At 42.7% G+C, this 15,612-nt stretch overlaps 2 protein-coding genes across 9 annotated transcripts in view; one reads left to right on the top strand and one right to left on the bottom strand.

Moving 5' to 3' along the window:
• AASDH (aminoadipate-semialdehyde dehydrogenase) overlaps positions 1–15,612 on the bottom strand; it is an 88,741-nt gene that overhangs the window by 51,903 nt on the left and 21,226 nt on the right. For 7 of the 8 annotated variants that reach the window (XM_045017943.1, XM_045017944.1, XM_045017946.1 and 4 more), the window contains exons 7-14: positions 14,736–14,842; positions 13,640–13,812; positions 9,967–10,156; positions 9,216–9,334; positions 7,806–8,634; positions 5,401–5,564; positions 4,457–4,582; positions 2,579–2,710 (exon numbers count right to left, since the gene is read on the bottom strand). In XM_045017943.1, the coding sequence (XP_044873878.1) occupies positions 2,579–2,710; positions 4,457–4,582; positions 5,401–5,564; positions 7,806–8,634; positions 9,216–9,334; positions 9,967–10,156; positions 13,640–13,812; positions 14,736–14,842 (1,840 nt within the window). Of the gene's footprint in view, positions 1–2,577; positions 2,711–4,368; positions 4,583–5,400; positions 5,565–7,805; positions 8,635–9,215; positions 9,335–9,966; positions 10,157–13,639; positions 13,813–14,735; positions 14,843–15,612 lie in introns of those variants that run through there. The other variant, XM_045017948.1, reaches the window with a different exon arrangement.
• Positions 1–15,612, top strand: part of CRACD (capping protein inhibiting regulator of actin dynamics) — a 256,321-nt gene that overhangs the window by 233,297 nt on the left and 7,412 nt on the right. The window lies entirely within an intron of this gene.

Below are 15,612 nucleotides of genomic sequence, written 5' to 3'. Positions count from 1 at the left end.
CAAAGCTGTGAGGATCGCAGCCACCACTCCCAGGAGGAAACATTGGGTAGTGGTGGTTGGTGACCCTCTTCTGAGAGGGACGGAGGCACCCATCTGTCAGCCTGACATGGCATCCCGGGAGGTATGCTGCCTGCCAGGGCCCATATCCGAGATGTTATGGAAGGGACTGTCAAGGATCATCCAGCCTTCTGACTACTACCCCATGCTACTCATCCATGTAGACACCAATAATACTGCAAGGTATGACCCTGAGAAGATAAGAAGTGACTACAGGGCTCTGCCAGTAAGGGTGAAGGAGTTGGTGGTGCAGGTGATGTTCTCTTTGATCCTTCCGGTCAAGGGTAGGGGCTCAGGCAGAGACAATTGCATTTTGGAGATGTATGCCTGGCTGTGAGGATGGTGTCGCCAGGAGGGCTTTCGATTCCTTGACCACGGGATGCTGTTCTGGGAAGAAGGATTGCTAAGCAGAGACAGGGTCTACCTATTGAGGAAGGAGAAGAGCATATTTGGATACAGATTGGCTAATCTAGTGAGGAGGGGTTCAAACTAGGCTTGATGGGGGCAGGTGACAAAAGCCCACAGTTAAGTCCAAAACATGGAGACCTGGGAGAAGGGTCAGAATCTGAGGGGAAGCATGGACCATTATAGCAGAAGTCATAGCGGTCCCAGAAAGTCACGGAATCCATGACAAACTCGCAACCTTAGTAATAAGTAACAGTCAGCATGGATGTGACAAGAACAAATTGTGAAAAACCAACCTAATAGCTTTCTTTGACAGGGTACCAGGCCTTGTGGATAAGGGGGAAGCAGTAGATGTGGTATATCTTGTTCTCAGAGAGTAGTTATCAGTGGTTCAAAGTCAAGCTAGAAAGGCATATTGAGTGGGGTCCCGCCAGGATCAGTTTCTGGTCTGGTTCTGTTCAATATCTTCATTGATTATTTAGATAATGACACAGAGAGTACACTTTATACTGTTTACTGATGATACCAAGCTGGGAGGGGTTGCAAATGGATTGGAGGATAGGATTAAAATTCAAAATGATCTGGACAAACTGGAGAAATGGTCTGAAGTAAATAGAATGACATGCAGGAAGGACAAATGCAAAGTACTCCACTTAGGAAGGAACAATCAGTTGCACTCATTCACAATGGGAAATGTCTGCCCAGGAAGGAGTACTGCGGAAAGGGATCTGTGGGTCATAGTGGATCACAAGCTAAATATGAGTCAACAATAAAGCAAACATCATTCTGGGATGTATTAGCAGGCATGTTGTAAGCAAGACACAAGAAGTAATTCTTCCACTCTACTCAGCACTGATTAGGCCTCAACTGAAGTACAGTGTCCAGTTCTGGGTGCCACATTTCAGGAAAGATGTGGACAAATTGGAGAAAGTCCGGAGAAGAGCAACAAAAATGATTAAAGGTCTAGAAAACATGACCTATGAGGGAAGATTGAAAAAACTGGGTTTGTGTAGTCTGGAGAAGACAAGACACAGGGGACATGATAACAGTTTTCAACTACATAAAAGATTGTTACAAGGAGGAGGGAGAAAAATTCTTCTCCTTAACCTCTGAGGATAGAACAAGAAGCAATGGGCTTACATTGCAGCAAGGGCGGTTTAGGTTGGACATTAGGAAAAATGTCCTGTCAGGGTGGTTAAACACTGGAATAAGTTGCCTAGGGAGGTTGTGGAATCTCCATTATTGGAGTTTTTTAAGAGCAGGTTAGACAAACACCTGTCAGGGATAGTCTAGATAATACTTAGTCCTGCCATGAGTGCAAGGGACTGAACTAAATGACATCTCAAGGTCCCTTCCAGTCCTATGATTCTATCAGTGACAACTTTTACTATGGACAACACCTATGGCTGTGCCCAGGCAAACAAATGATATCAAGAATAAAAATTAAAATCAGAGATGCAAATCTTGTACATCTCTGAGAAAATAAATCTTACCATCGCATCCAAGATTCTAAGAATGAGACCAAGCCACACACACACTTACACAGGTACCTCTGTCATGATACCAGCATTTTGTTTGATACCTTGATAAACATGTCAGTGAAACCTTAATTCCAGTCAGTACCTTTATAAAACAAATCTGAAAGATAGGGATGGGACGTGAAAGCAACTCTTGCTTTCAACTCTGCTGTGTGTATCCCTGGTATCTGCTAACAGAATTCAAACCAAAAATGTCTCCACCTGACATCCCTCTCATCCTCCCCTCCCAAATTAAATGGTTAGAATTTGAACTGAGATGCTCAGGATTTTTACCTCTGCATTAGGAATGGAGGGATGGCGGGGAGAAACTGGGATTCTGGGTTTTATTTCCAACTCTGCCACTGACTTGCTGGATAGTCTTGGGCAAACTGCTTTACCTCTCTGTTACAATTTATCTTTCTGTAAAATGGGTACATACTGATACTTGTTTTACCTGGCTGGTGTAAGAGTTAATATATGTTAACCACTGAAATCCTCAGAACAATTTTATAAAACTGTGATTTATTACTAAAAGATAAACCAAAGCAAGAGTTTGTGATGTAAGAAAGTCGAATAATCTAATAGTGATAGTTTTTCACCTTTTCTCCTGAGTGGCTAAAACAGTACACATTCCCATCCACACATCCAATGCACACATACTGCTCACTGCAGTGAGGAGAGGAGAAGAGGGGTTTTCCACAGGAACTTTTCCAGATCTTATTACCCGTATCCTGTGAATGACAAAGTACAAGACATGGCATTTAATGCGATTGTAGAAAGCTGCACAAAACTACTGGGCAAATCTTCTTCCTAGGAACTGGGCTGGGCCCTGGGAATAGCCACAAGAAAAGAGAATTTGGTCCCCCAAGTGGCAGAGCAAGAGCAGACCTACTCTGCAGAGATTACTGCAAGTTAATACCTAGAACAGTGACCCTCTGTGACCCCCATGTCTCTATCCTATCCTCCTCCAGGGACAGATAAAGAAGGATCAGAGGATCCATGTAACACCAGATCCTTCAGCTCTATCTCTGGTTCCTTTCCTAGCCTTGTGTTTCCCCATCTTAAATCCCATTTGTGGCTCTGCAGAGGCTGTGACGTTGGGCTACTTGCAGAGGGCACACATTCCCCATACAGCCTCCTTATATCCTAACCCTCCTTTTGCATAGCAGAACCCTATTGATTATGCTGCTAGAGGGCCTGCCACACCAATGGAGAAGGGGGCACAACTTGCTCCTAATAGCATAAAATTTGCTATTGCACCTGGTGTTAATCCTAAACAGTGTATGAACTGCTGCAACCCATAAATCACAATCATCATTATAGCTCATTAATACCGCTGGTACATGAATAGTTGTAATGTATGTGAACTACCTGAGCCAGGGCCACTGCTACTCTGTGTTAACACATACAGAAGTTCAGAAACACTGGTTTAATGGACAGGGCAACAGATGAGGAGTCAGGAAACATGACTTCCATTTCAAATTTTGCCCTTCACTCAGCATGTGGTCCTGAGTAAGTATCTCTGGGCCAGATTCACAAAGATACACTTGGACATCTAAAGAGCTGTAAGGTACCTAGGAAGCAATGATGTTCACAAAATGGCTGCTCAACTGCCACCTATTCATTTATGCACCCAAGTTTCTGCCAGTACACAATGCACAAAACCACCTAAATCCTGATGCTGCCCCACTGCTAACAAGCTCCTTGGATCACTAAGGACTGGTGAGAATCTCAAACTAGGCGTTCCTAAGAGCATGCACAAAGACAGACAGTAGCTAACAAATCAGGATTATTTTTTTTTTTGGTGGGGGCATGGGGGAGCAGCCAGGAGAGGAGCGAGAGACCCATTCAAAACCCTGCTGTATTTCCCTGATTCAGAGCAGTGACTTGAACATGACTCTAACATGCCAGGTAAGTATCCTAACCACCTGGTTAGAGAGTCAATCTCTTGCTTCTCTCTTCCTCTCTATCCCAATGAATATTTAATTATTTATACAAAGTGGAACAGCTTCAGCATGAGAAACTGAGACCCAGCCCAGATTATCCAATAGTCCATTAGTCAGGGCACTCAGATGGGATGTGGGTTCAAGTCCCTGCTCCAAATCAGGCAAAGCAGGGATCTGAAACTCTCTCTCATATCGCAGGTGAGTGCCCACTCTGCCATTGTCTATAATGGAGAGAGTATCTGTGTGTATGTCTTTCCCTCTCTCATTTTTCACAAGAGAGCTGACTTGGTTTAGGCAGCCAATTCCAGGAGAAGGTTCTTCGTCTCTCTGCACCTCAGATTCCCCATCTGCAAAATCAAGATAATACTGCTCTCTTTTGAAATGCAGTGAGATCCCTGGATGAAAAAGATTGTTATTAGAAAGTATGAACTTGCAGTTCTTACTGAAGCAAAACTTCTACTGACTTCAGAGCATGTTTTGGCTGAGTAAGGATTCAAGATCTGGCCCAGCGATAGCAAGGAAGGTACATACTGGATTTACAGCCAATAAAAGTCCTCCTAGTGTAGCAGCATACAGGTGATTTGGCAAGATACTTAGATAAGGAGATGAAAACACAGCTCCACCTTCACAGTGCAGCTTCCAGACATGCTCCTCCTTCTGTCAATCCAAGCAAAAGTATATAAAAAGCTATACAATCTGATAGAGTTAAAGTTCATTATGTTATTTGCAAGGACTCAGACGTCAAAGTTTTATCAATAGCAAGTTTACTTGGAAAATACTACTTAAGTGAAGATTATAATTTGCCAGCAATCAAAGAAACCCATATTGCTCACGGCAGTTTCCTCTTTCATGGAGCTAAATATTGGAAACTCAGCTAAGAAATACATAATATATACCCACATCACTTTCCTTCTCTCAACCCATTGTGGGTTTATTACAAGTTGCCAGCACTGGGTGTATGTTTTAGATTTGCCCTAACCACTCAGTTCTGTACTAGTGATAGAGGGTAATTTGCCATGTAGTTCTGAACTGGCATTGGCAGTTCTGGGAGTGTAATGTAGGGAGGCCACAGACTGCCAACAGCACTTTTAATCACTGTCATTTAACCCTACTCCAAGCAGGCCTAATTAATATGGAGATATACCTATCTCATAGAGCTGGAAGGGACCTTGAAAGGTCATTGAGTCCAGTCTCCTTCCTTCACAACAGGGCCAAGTACTGTCCCTGATCCCTAAATGGCCGCCTCAAGGACTGAACTCACAACCCTGGGTTTAGCAGGCCAACGCTCAAACCACTGAGCTATCCCTCTCCCCAACTCAAGGCTTAAATGAAAGCAGCTGGCAGTCTGTTTACATTAGGGCTCCCAAGATTGCCAGCACTGATGGAGCTTAAGCTGGTGTTACCATAGATATGGTTCAAGAGGGTCAGATGTTTTACTTTTGATATACATAAAGTTAGTCAGAGTGACTTCTTACATAAATATCCAAAGCGTATATATGCTGGTCATGCGATCCAATGTAGACTAGTCCAGTGGAAGGATGCACAACTGCAGAGCTTTTCACAGCATCTTCAGCGGTAAAGATACAGTGTATTTCCCCATTATGGCTTCTGAGTACATACACTAAACCATTATAGCAGCCTGGAGAAAATAAAGTGCAATAGGAAAAAAAACAGGTAATGATATTTGTATTAGCGTTTTAACTGCGTCATTGCTGATCAAAAGATTGGAGGTGATAGACTGACTCATGAGCTAACATATTTCCCGGCACTTTCTGCATTCAAGTTTCTTGCTGAAAATAAAACCTCACAAGTACATTTGACATTAAGCACTCAATGCTCTTCTTCTGAGTCATTTTAAAGCTCTGCCTATTTTTACTGTGCTATTACTGTGAAGTTTGCTAGAGGACAGGGTGAGCTACTGAATATGGAAAGGGAAGTGAAAAGTTTGTGCATGGAAACAACAACAGTGCATCTGGCAATAAAGACACTGACGTGTATAATAAAGAGCCTCCATTTTGTTTAATAAAATCCAGGCTCTAGTACAAGAGACGTTAAGGCATAATACAACAACAGCACAATTCTGTTACCTGCAGGCTCAACAGCAATCAAAATATCAGCCAGAACTTTGGTCACCACTGTCTTATGTCAAGCCAAAAGGCAAGGGATCCAAGCTTTGTATTATTTAACACATTAGACATATCAGGTGTGCATGCACCACATCGATAGATAACATTAGTAAGTATTTAATTACTCTCTTTTCATCTGAGCAGATGACAAAAACCCTCCTGATTTTTCATGGGGAGGTCAGTTACAGGTAACATATTAATCCTTTATGAGGCAATTATGGCCACTTTGACATGCCAACAACAAACTGCTTTAAAATTCAGACAGCATGCACCAATGGAGTGGAAAGTGCATTTGACAATATCTTGTATAAGTGACCTTTGCTCAGAGTACCCAAAAAAGCTTTTTAAAATTAAAAAAAAAAAAGAAAAAGATTATTTTGCACTAGATTTAACTTTCTGAAGTATCATACACTAAGTTCTACAGTAACGCTGACAGACCCCAGTCGTCGGCAGGTAGGATTGAACCTAGGACCTCTGGAGCTTAGTGCAGGAGCCTCTACTGCATGAGCTAAAAGCCATATGGCTCTTAGCTAAGGCTGTAGAGCAAACTCAATCTCTTTCTTTAAGTGGTCTTAGTACCACTAAATGGGACAGAACATCATACCCAGCAGGTATGTGGGTTACACTACCTCTTAATTTTTAAAGCTTACTTTAAAGACATTTTTAAAACTTATCATCATCCCATGTTTTTCTAAGCAGTTCAATTATGTTCTAACTAAATTCTTCAAAAAGGAACTTGTACCTCTTGATTATCAATGTACTAGTACAGTACAGTTAAGAAAAGGAGAATAAATCCATTAGTACATAATACTCCTATTTGATTGCAATACTTTAAATAAGTTGCCCTTCCATTATTTTTTATGGTTGTGATAGGGTTACTGCCTCCTAAACACCTGCTCAAGATCTAGCATGGCTGCTTAGGGGCCCTTAAAAAGTCCATACTGTTTAGATATTCCGTTCCCATGGTCCAGTGTATTAAGTCCCGCACAGAGTCATTCAAAATAGAACTCAAACTTACAGAATCTTCACCCCAGTTTCAAGAAGGGACCAGCCCCTCCTCCCTGAGTGTCTGTCCTGTTTAGAATTCCTTTCAGAGTTCAAACACAAACAGGCTCCTCCACCCAGTCCCCAGGTGAGCCCAGTTCCTCCCACCTGCGGATCTGTCTCTCTAGGTTTCCAAAGTCTCTCTCTCCTAACAGAGGAGCCTCACAGTTCCCCTCCTTGGGGCTGTGCTTATTCTTATCAGCTGTGACCTTGGATCAGCTTCCCTCAAATGGTTGCACCTTTTCTCAATATTATTCCTTTCTAGAGTGGAAGAGATCAGCATGGGGGGGACCTCCTTCTCCTCTGCTGACTCAGGGCCCTACAGGAGCCTTCTTTCTGCCTGAGGAATCTGCAAACACTTTCTCTCTCTAGGCCTCTTGCTTATCTATCTTAGGCCTGATTCAGCCACCTGACTCATCTGTTACATGATTTCACTCATTATTACTCATCCTCCTTCCCTGGAGAAATGAGCTACACTTGTCACAAGTGGATTGGAACCCATCTCCCTTTAAAGGGCCCAGCCACCCTCAATAGTGGCATTGAGACTGCTTTCCTCTTTTGTTCCCATTTACTGTGGTTTAATTTTAGACAGACACAGAATACGGGTTAGTGGAAGTAGAGATGCCAGCTACATATTGCTTGACATTGAATAAGCTGCTGTGTAATCTGGTTACAGTTTAAGAAAAAGGAAAATCATTTAAAATACATACCAACAATAATGAAGTTTCCACACTTAGACACACATGCAGAGGATTCAATACGATCTCCAAGGATTCTCTCCCACTTGATTTTTCCTGAGTGTAAATCAATTGCCTGCATTGTGTGAGAATGAGACCCAACGTATACAGTTGCAGATAAATCATCCGTGGCTGGTGTTATAACTAATGGGGAGGCATCTACACATTTGCCCATATTTGACTTCCATCTTACATGTAATATCAGCTTCTCAGGCATTTTTGAAGGAGCTTGTTCTACAGAATGAGTACCTGTTTCATTTGCCTTGCTTGCAATTTCTGGACTTCTTCTGCTCTTTCCAGATTTATTCTCTGTCACTTCATATTTCATTGTATTAGAAGTTACAGCAGATGAATAAGATGCTTGCTGTCTTAACTCTGTTCCTGCCTGTCCTGCATTATATGGGCTCATAAGAGACTCAGGGGAAGTCATCGACAACATCCGATTTCCTCGGTTTAGTGCAATAAATGCAATCAATCCTGCAGCAGCATTAAAGTACCTTCTAGATTTTGGTTTTGTGTCTTCTCCATGGAATTCCTCTCCACTGCTCTCATTCAGTTTTCTTTTCACAGTGTTATGATTCATTATTTGGTCCTCACTTGGGAATACAGCTTTAAGAACATGTTGGTAAACCTCAGCAATGGAGCTGCTGAGAATAACTTCCAGGAGCCCAGGAATGGCCTTGCCTGCCAAATTCTCAATCTCATCATGAAACCGTAGTGACTTCAAGGAATCTCCACCACTGTACAGAAACAGTGAATCTTTGGAAATGCTGCGTGAATCATCTGGAAGACCCAGGAGAGACTAGAGAAGAAGCGAAGAACAGAGTTTGTGAGGTGAGCAATGTCCCAGTGCCACAGGGAAATAGGGCCTGAGCCTGTCAGTGCCTCAGACCCCCACTGAAATCAACAGGGACTGAAAGTATTCAGCACCTTGCAGGATTGTATTTGCTCGTTTTGGTGCTCTTTGAGAAATGCAGGCTGATCAAGCTCTGGGGGAAAGTGTCAATTTCAGCAGTGCTAATTTTATGCTTGATTCTGATTCTGCAGTTACTGGCCTCCCTTATGGCTTTCTTGCTTGGCATGGGAAGAAGTATTCTGAAACTGCTGACAGATTATGTGGCTGTAATTCACCCTACAGTTTATAGTTACCCATTATAGTTTGCAACTTCAGTTTATGGGAAAAAAAAAATAAACAAATGGCTCCCTCTTGGCTGTTACAGAGAAACTGTATTTAAGTACTAAATTAACGGATGGAGCTACAGTACATAATGTACATGCAGCAAAAATATTCTGGTTGCATTTGTCACACTTATTAAAACTGTTTAATTCCTGACATGTATAATGATCCACTGGCAATGATAAAAAGGCAGCTTAAAATACTACCTTCCATAAATACTGCAATCTTTCCCACAATTCCTCTGCTCCGCTCAGTTTACTGTCATGCCTTCTGGAATTTAGATGGTTACTGTAAATCTTGCGCAGCTCAGAAACATCAATTTTGCCTTCAAACAAAATAAAAAGCACAAGAATTTTTTCATTGCATTTTAGATTTTGTATTTTCAAATTCTTGTTATGGCCTACATGTTCATCTAGGTCTCAGTCTAGATTTCTTTATTTGTGGGCAAAATTGCACCCATTTTTTTACACCAGCAATCAACTGCACCCACATAAAAGAGCAGCATTTTGAGAATTTATCATATGATACATACCCACATATAGTGCCTCATCCTGTCCCAACTGAAAGCAGTTGCCACTGACTTCAATGGAAGCAAAAGCAGGTCAAACAAATACATGTGTGTGTATTTTCAATATTAAAATGCTTTTAATTACTATTATTCAATTCCAGAGAGTCTAAGGGTGTCAAATAAACACTACAGAGGAATGGAGAACAAATGAGAGCCAGACAGATTTGCTGCAGAACACAGCTATAGCTTATGGTGATGGCTTAATACCATGAGTCACATCAGAGCACAATGCAATTAAATAAGTAATAGTGCATGAACCAGCTCCTACTGTTTTAGGGTCAAGTTTCAGTAAAGAAGAAGAGACAACAAATTTAGCTTCCAAATGAAACAGAAAAGGCACACAGCAGCATCTGCACTGAAGAGCATCTGTCAAACATTACTTCATTTACCATGCAATGTGAAAGGCAAAGTTTCTATCAGCACAAGTTCATCAGGGATTGCGTAGGTTGGGAGATGTTTCTGGAGTTCCTTAAGAGTGTCTCTTGCTAAGTTGTCTTTAGGTACAACAAACAAGATTAACTTTTCTTGTTGATACCATGTCACTGCACAGGCTTCCACATGACAAAGACCTTCAGCAGCCTGCAATACAAGAACATTAGCCTTATTTGTGCTGATGTGCAGGGTAAAAAACCACAACTACCAATAAATAAGGAATTGTTGTGAAGTTTATATTTTGACACTGGCAGCTACTGAATTTGTTGCTTCACAAACATCATGAAATCCCCCTTGTCCATCCCCTTGTTTTTATTTTTGTTTAATTTCAATAAGGATTTAGCTCTCATAACAAGTGTCAGAATGACAGCACTGAAGAATGAATGTATTTAATCCCACAGCACAACCATAGCACAGACAGCAGCAGTACAAACTTCTCAATGACCCAAACCACTGTACCTGGAGAGGCACATATAGGAGTGGGAACAAAATTCACTCTCTATATTCATTCTATAGTTGGCATTTCTGCTAAGACTGCCGACAAAGGGGCCAAATGTAATTCCAGTTTTATCATGGGAATGCCTCCCCTCTAGGAACAGGGCTGACATCACCAATTCATCACTGTACACCAATCAAATCTGAACAACCTTTGTTACCCTACCTGGTTTGGATTTTATCCATCCCTTGCGTCATCCAAATCCCCTTAAGAATTTCAAAGTTAAAGCTTAGTTCATTTAACAGTAAGTGACCTTACATACACTATTCAGTATATATTGATTTAGCTAGACCCAAAGGTTTAGACCAGGGGTAGTCTATTTTTTGTCAAGGTCCAAATTTCTTGATCAAAGTATAGTCAAGGTCCAGACCCCAACCCAGTTTCCTTCCCCAAACTCCCAGTTGCCCCCCCCCAAATCCTCCCCTGATTGCCTGCTAGCTCCCTGCCCAGAGAGTTTGGTGACTTTATTTCCCTTAACTGAAAATGGGACACCTGGGGCTAGCCTCAGGCACCTGGCATTGCTCTTCGCACCCACCCCCCAACATTCCTTCATGCCCTCAATTGAGCCAAGTGGCAGAGATGGAGTGGCAGGGGAGAGGAATGGGTATGGGCTAAGATCTAGGCAGCAAAGCAGGCTGTGAATGTGTGAGAGTACTTCTGAGCTTAGACCCAGCAGGTGAAGCTGCTGGACTATGATCCAGTTAGCAGTGTGATACGCCTTTGGGGGCTGGGATAGCAGAGGGGCAGGAAAGAGGCTCCAGATAGAGGGAGGGACCAAGGAGACTCCAGATGATAGCCCTGGGAACATGGGGGGAGGCTGGGATGTGGCAGAGGTGGGTGACTGGAGGTGGACGGGGGAGGGAGAGGCTGATTGGGGCAGCGGGGGGGGGGGAGGAAAGGGGGGTTGAGGGCTGGAGAGGGCTCCGGAGACTGACCCCAAAGAACTGGGCCTGGAAAGGGTGGGGGGCTCTGAGAAATGCTCAGGGGCAGGGGGCACGAGACTGGGGTGGGTGGGCTCTGGGGACATGAGGTAGGAGTAGGTGGGCAGGCTCCGGGATGGGGGCACGAGGCTGGGGGCACAAGGTCAGCTTTGGGGGTGGGGAACATGGGGGTGGAGCAGTGGGCTCCAGGGACCGCTTGGAGCACAAGCACAGCTCCACATCGCTCCAGTCCCAGCTCAGCTTCAGCCTGCACGCAGAGGCAACACATAGCTGGGGGGGAGCGGGGGGAGGAGGAGGAGAGGCATATGAAGGGGGGGGGATGTAACCCCCCCCCAGAACCTAATTTATTCAGACGCCCAGAAGCGAGGAGGCGGCACACTTCCCCTACCAGCATCACTCTCAGTGTGTCCATGCAGCATGGGGAGGAAGCAGGGTGGCTGGCTGAGCTCCTCCTCTCCCCCCACTATGGGGCTGTTTCTCCTTCCCTGCTGTTGGGAGTCCCACCCATTGCCTCTACTTTCCACCCCGACTCACCTCAGTGGATGGTCTGCAAAGCAGGCACCAATGCTGGGACTCCAGCAGCAGGGAAGGTGATGCAGCCCCATTGTGGGTGGGAGGAGCTCAACCAGCTGCTTTGCTCTCTCCTTACGAAGTATGGACACATGGAGAGCACCGCTGCCAGGGGGGAGCACTGTACCCCCAGAGGCATCAGGAGAAATGGCGGGGGGGGAGATGTGATCCCGCATGCCCCACCCACGCATCACCTCTGTCCCCAGTCCACTGAAAAGCATCCTGTGGTTCGGATTTGGACTATGGTCCGTCTATTGACTATCCCTGGGTTAGACTTAAGATAAAATGTCATCCTTGAATATGAATGTATGTCATCATATGTGTTCGAGTCAGATACCTAACATCAGATGCACTAATGTGATGATGTGAACTGGGGGCACAATTAGGAACATCCTTGAGGATGAGCTTTCTGGGTTAGACAGAAATGGCTCCCACTGAAAAGATTAAGAAATGGACTCAGTGGGCCAAATTCTGCCTTCACTTACATTTGTATCATCCAACTGAATGCAATGAAATTGCACCAGTTGTAACTAAGGGAAGACTTTGGTCCAATCATTTCATTTTTCTATGCTTCATCTTATTGGACCAAGTCTAAACAAATTTTAAAACGTTTTCTGTAGAGACATACCTCTGATCACCTTATGAAAAACAAGAGCAACTAAAGCATACCTTCATTCAACCACAAACATCCTCTTGTCCCCGGAGATACAATGTTAATTTAGACAGAAATACAGTGCCCTATGGGACAGTAAGGAGCTATTTGTGCATTCAATGCAGTTACAATCCTAGTTCTACAGAAGGATCTGTTTCCACAGTCATTTCCACTGGGTCACAGTAGGGAAAAGAACCTGGATCACTGCTATCAAGCATTAGCATTAATTAAGAATACTGTACATCTCTCTGCCTCATTGACTTTCCTAGCCAAACACAGCCCTGCTGTAATAACACTGATTGCAAATGAGTTGTGCCTGCTAACAAGACAGCTTGGATTTGATCCTCCTCCTTTTCCCATACATCATATCCCTTCTTCTCCTTTGTCAACATCTGTTAATCTCTCTCTCTACTGATATTTGACTCATTACAGATCTAATTGTAATCAACATTCAGTACTCATATAGTCTTTTTTTGCCCAAGGGTCTCAGTGCTTTAGAAATATGAATCAATCCTTAGAGCACTTGGCTGAGGTAGGGATTTATTGTACCCATTTACAGATGGGCAAACTGTAAAGAGGGGTTACATGACTTTCCAGGCTGCTTAAACTAGGAACAGAATCTAAGAGTCTTGATGCCCACCCTTGTGCTCTAAACTACTACACTACCCTTTTCAATGACACATGTTAGTATTCTTCAGTTGTCAAATTCTCTATACACAGTTTTGAGATTTAGTTTGCATAAAATAAACTATAAACAACAAAGGCCAGATTTTCAAAAGAGCTCAGCATCTGGCAGCATGCTTGAGAACAATGGGAGATGTTGGGACGCTGTGCACTTTGAATCAAACTTTGGGTGTAGATTTTTCAATTACATTAATGCTTGCACTTTTTTGCTGATGAAAAAGTCACTGTAGCTATCTGTCCATAATGTTCCACATTGCATAAGCTCCGAGCACTACACATCATATTACCTGCTGTACATAGTCAATATTAAGACGTTTGCCATGACGTTTAATCTGATTGTCCTTCCGTCCTAAGAAAAACATCTCTGCATCCTTCACTCTCACAAAGTCCCCTGTTTCTCTCATTGTGTTCAAAGGGACAGTTACTTCATCATCAAGGAAGCAGATTCGTTCTTTACCACCTGTGCAAAAGAATGTAATAATTTATCTTATAATTACAAAATTATGAAGGGCCTACCTCATATTTCAGAATGTTACAAGTATTAAAATAACTTGGCAAAGAGCTGTTAACATTTGGCATATATAAGGCACTAATGTTTGGAACTAAACTTCTGAAAGCAGAAGTATCAGTGGGACTGTATCCTACAATTAATTTAACTGATACAGTTAAATAACTTCTATTTATACTAAGCCAAATGGAAGCAGAAAACAAGTCATTAAAATAAACTGGTTGTGTGTGTAAAATAATGGTCATTTCTTGTCTGTTAATCTGATTTCTCAAAGTCAGCCTATATTGCTAGATATGTGGTTCCCATCAAGATGGTATCGGCTAATCTAGATGTCCCACCGTTTCAGGTTGTAGTGACAGAACTTGAACCATTTCTCTGAATGCTGTGATACAGTCTTTTTAGGATTTATGGAATTTTTAGTCCCTGGGCAGTTTCTAATTGAGAAGGATCAGCCACCCATGTGTTGCTAGGAGGGTTTACATCCACCAACTGTGCTGGCACAGGTGGCCTACAGAGAACAGATTGATTCTTTCGCCACTGAAGAGCATATGACACTACTGAAAGTAGTTTTAAATTGAAAAGATACAAGCAGTGGCTTTTAGATGTTACTATCTAAATGTATGAAACAATTCTGACAGCCCTTTAAAGAACTTTGACAGGGTTTTATCACAAAAAATCAGTATCCAGCCCAGTAAACCGTTTAAATACTGAATACAATTTAAAAAGTACATTGCTAGAGAAAACAACAGATTTCACTTCTGTATTTCAGAGTGTTTTGTTATACAGGCAATGGCACTTTGGAAACAAAATGCACAGAGATTAAAACGAAGATTTTTTTGAAACTAATCAATTAAGAGAAATAAATATAAGAGAACCTATGAAAACTTGTCCTTCTCCATCTAGAACTGCAGAACCAGTGGCATCTCTGACTTCAACTGTTGTTCCAAGCAGTGGTGATCCCAGTGGTACAGGGGAATCAAATCTAAACATTAAAAAAAAAAATTAAAAGTAAAAATCTTTTCCTTCAGATAGCAAAGAAAACAAAAAATTCAAAATGCAGGCCGACCATAGACACTGCAGAGGTCTATGGGTATGTATATACTGCAGTTGCGAACATGCTACCCCAGGCTACACACCTATTTTTAGTGCATCAGCTCAAGCAGAGCTAGTGCATGTCAGTATACCCATGCTGGGAAGCATACACTGAACTGAAGTATAGATATAACACATGTGAAGTGAGATGTGTGGGGCCCCATCCAGCTTCCTCCTCATCATGCTCCCCACTTAGCAGTTCCTCCACCAACTCCCACTATTTGGACTGTGGCAACTCTTTACAATTTCCTATCTGTGAGTCTAGTCCACCAATGAATTCCCTACTCTTGCTGATTAACTGGAAAAGAAGCACTCTGTGAAGTGCACCTTTGCCCCCAACAATAACCTCCCCCTCCTTTACTATCCCACTCTATTGCAGCAATTTGCAAATTGCTGGGTGGGTTCGAAGTTGACACACGTGTTACAAGCAGATGGGAAAAAGACCTCTTTAACAAAGAGTCAACACTCCCACGCTTGGAACTGAAAGACCACCAGCAAAAACAAAGATGACAAGACTTTATAGTCCTAAAGTAAAAACAAGAAAAATAATCTTATAAAAAAAAATCCATGTCTTCTATATAGACTACAAAGAAACAACAAAGGACATTTCCCCCACACCCATAGTATTTGCTTCAGGTTGGGGGGTGCTGTCTGTAAGCG

The sequence above is a fragment of the Mauremys mutica genome, chromosome 5, assembly GCF_020497125.1.
Source record: "Mauremys mutica isolate MM-2020 ecotype Southern chromosome 5, ASM2049712v1, whole genome shotgun sequence".
NCBI classification, from domain to species: Eukaryota; Metazoa; Chordata; order Testudines; family Geoemydidae; genus Mauremys; species Mauremys mutica.
Note: the sequence above shows the minus strand (reverse complement) of the source record. Positions and strands in the feature narration are given on the sequence as shown.